This window comes from Otolemur garnettii, unplaced genomic scaffold (assembly GCF_000181295.1).
Source record: "Otolemur garnettii isolate 467f Iridium unplaced genomic scaffold, OtoGar3 scaffold00014, whole genome shotgun sequence".
NCBI classification, from domain to species: Eukaryota; Metazoa; Chordata; class Mammalia; order Primates; family Galagidae; genus Otolemur; species Otolemur garnettii.
The window spans coordinates 9,421,791-9,425,089 of record NW_003852409.1 but is presented as its reverse complement, the minus strand read 5'-3'; the positions used below and the strand labels follow the sequence as shown (position 1 = coordinate 9,425,089).

Sequence of the window (3,299 nt, the reverse complement as noted above, 5' to 3'; positions counted from 1 at the left end):
GGAAGCAGTGAGCAAGAGCAGTAAGGCAGCCCAGAGCCAGCTGGAGAATGACTTGCAATGAATGGCAGAGGCAGCAGGAATATCCACACACAACCAAACACATTGAAATATTGCTTAAAAGCCTCTGTAGGGCTTATCAAATTAATCAGGAATACAGCTCATACGAGAGTGATATTCCATATATCAAATATCTCTCTGTATGTGCCTGTGTAATATATATGCATATTTGCATATATCTATTTGGCACATGAATTTACTTAGGGAAAACAGCCTGGCAATTAATGTGGAACTCAAATGACATGGTTACACATAGATCATAATTTCTAAACACAATGTTAGTAAAACAAAATTTATTTGTAAAACAGGACCTGTTATATATAAAATGGCACACAATCAAGTTATACAAAAATACAAAATTTCTTTCTGATTACAGTTCTAGTTGCAAATGATAATTAGAAAGCATTCCTGGTGGCTTCCAAGTAGCTGAGATTGCGAGCATATGGAACAGGAAGCAGCCAGAGTCCATGATGCGGGGATGTCCAAGTGAGTAGAACCTAATTTCCAAGTTCAAGACTTCCATCAGGTCACTTTGGAGGGACATCTAAAAATAGCTAGCTCCTGGAATGTCTTCTGTTTTGATACCCATCTTCTAGACTTTTTGTCAATTCTAAATTTAGTTCTCAGTGTTTCTGAATGTCCAATGTCTGTGTGGGCTATGAAACAGATGGTATTCTGAATTTTCTTACATGATTTACTCTCTCACCTATTCGGACAATTGTTAGCCACATAATTATTTTTATTCCATTTCAAATGATATAAAAGAGTACAATGATACTGTTTGGCGACACTAGATGTTAGATGTTAACTTCTGGAGAATTATTATTTCAAAATAGCTACTCTCACAACGTCGGTTTCCCAAATCTTGCTAAGATATGAGCTCTTAATTGTGTGTGTGTGTTTCTTTTTTTAAATCCAGACTCTTATTGCAAATATTCTGAAAAGTCAGAAATATTACATGAACTTTGAAAAGAAATCAAGGCATTTAGCAAATTTTAGCCTAGCTAAGAACACCAATATTAAAAAAAAAAATACAATTTACCTTTTGCAGCAATTTAAAGGTCCAACCCTTTGAAAGAAAGCACATTAGCAAACAGCTGCTTATTAAGCCCTAGTGACATTAATTATATGCGTTTCCATAATACTGGTCTAATTCACTGTCTAATTCCGGTAGGAGTCAATGCTTTCTTTCAAAAGATTCTCCTTCCATGGAATGATAAAATGCTGAGGCTTTTTTTTTTTTCTGTACAGAGCCTGTATTTAGTGCAATAAGTTTAAAAAATTTGCTCTGAAATATTTACTTTACATTAACAAAAATAGCCTTTTTTAAAAAAATTGTAACAAAAAGGAGTTATCGCATAAACAGATCATGAATTATTCTTAGCAAATTACACTTTTTTTCTTAAAGCATTCACCATTACAATAAGCAGAACAATGGAATATTAGCCATTCATATCTGGTAAGCTTCAGGAATAAAGCAAAAAACAAAACAAAACAACCCCAAACCCACCCCCAAACACAAAGAACATTCGCACTGGAGGATTAAAACGTTAACCAATTCTTCAGTTAAACATTGTAGAACTCTGGATACTCAATGAATTGCCAAGGAGAGGAGCACCTGCCAGTGTGTTTTCAGATTTTATAGCAAGCATTTAAATAAAATGGCCATTTAACCCCAAGCCACTGACGTTCCTCTGAAGCAGAAGCCCAAGCACCGGAATTTCCAAAGCTTTAAGGAACTTTCAAAGCTTTACATTCCATGTTTCTGGCCCTTCTTTATCCCTCCCAGCATTACTTAATCTGCAAACCAATATACAGAAATAAAGGCTAGACTTGCTGGGTGCCCCAGCCTCCTTTCAAAATCAGGCACACAAATGTGTGGAGGATGCTACTGACGTCGAAAAGGAAAGAAAGACAAAAATACAAGAAAAAAGTTTGCATAAGAAAGATTATCTACCCTTTTCTTTTTTACCTACTTTCTTTTAAAGAAGCATTAGGGTAAACTACAAATACCTGAGGAGTTGGTTACCTTTTAATGTTGGCTGACAAATGTATGAACTATTATGAAAATTCCCATATTGGGCCCACTTGTTATGTTTCTAAAAATAAAATGACATGGCTTCTTTGATTGGGAGAAACTGATCAGGGCAATTCCTTATTTATCTGAAAGCATATGCCTGGTCTTGACCCACCAGGACACATGCATCAGTAAAATAAGTTCTTGATTTTACACATACATCAGGGAAATCACCCCTGAATAAACTTTAGACAGAGAATTTGGTACAATAATTTTAGCTAATTTAAATAACTAAAGTTAAAATCTCCTTTAAGTTATTAAAAATGTTAATCAGATATGAATCTTAACATATCCATTAAGACAATTACAATTGAAGACATTAAATGACGGAAGTTGCCTTGTAAAAGCCACCCGTATGAAAGGAGTACATGTTTGACAAAAATAAGCATAAAAAAGGTATTAAATCCCTGTTCCTTTTCTCTGATTTTGGCTGATTATGTGTGTGTGTGTATATACATATACCTATATATACACACATACATATACATATATACACACACCCACACACACAAATACATAGTTATGTGTATATATTGTTTTGGAATGTCAATGGGTTCCATAACCGTCGGCTAGGTTCAAGCAGAACTTGCTCCAGAAGCCTAGAAAACAAAGTCATACAGAGTATAATCTTAGACAATTACCATTAAAAATAGGGCATGAATGATGTTACAAATACACGCATGGTCACAGACAGCAACAGGGCAAATGGACTGAGAATCCTTCTCTCTGAACTGATATTCCCGGGGCTGAAATTCTTAGGAATGCTGAATGAAGGTCACACTTCCTTCGGGATCATCTCTGAGATGTGCAAAGCATGCTTCTCTAGCTTATGTCCCCACAGTACCCAGGCTTTCTCTTCCCTTTCTTCTGTAGGTTCCTCCCTGTACGATAGCAAATAGCCAGGCAGGAAATCTCTTCCCTACACCTCTTCATCACCTTTGGTAAATTTTTCTAAAATCGCTTTCAAAGAGTTACAGAAAGAATTCATAAACCTTTATAAAGTTTCCTTTACTAGGGAGGCTCCCTCAAGAAAAAAGTTTCAAGAGCAAAACTGAAGTTCTCATATTTTGTTTAGGGATCCCTTTGTCAAAGGAAAAATTTAAACCTCATTTTCCTTAACATTGTTTTATAGGTTAAAAACAACCCCTACATTAAAATATACCAC

The 3,299-nt window shown here is 35.4% G+C and overlaps 1 protein-coding gene across 1 annotated transcript in view; it reads right to left on the bottom strand.

Moving 5' to 3' along the window:
* Positions 1–317: 317 nt before the first annotated feature.
* SLC44A1 (solute carrier family 44 member 1) overlaps positions 318–3,299 on the bottom strand; it is a 96,554-nt gene continuing 93,572 nt past the window's right edge. Inside the window, 1 exon segment of the mRNA XM_023510555.1 lies at positions 318–2,733. Coding sequence (XP_023366323.1) covers positions 2,710–2,733 — 24 coding nt within the window. The 3' untranslated portion in view covers positions 318–2,709.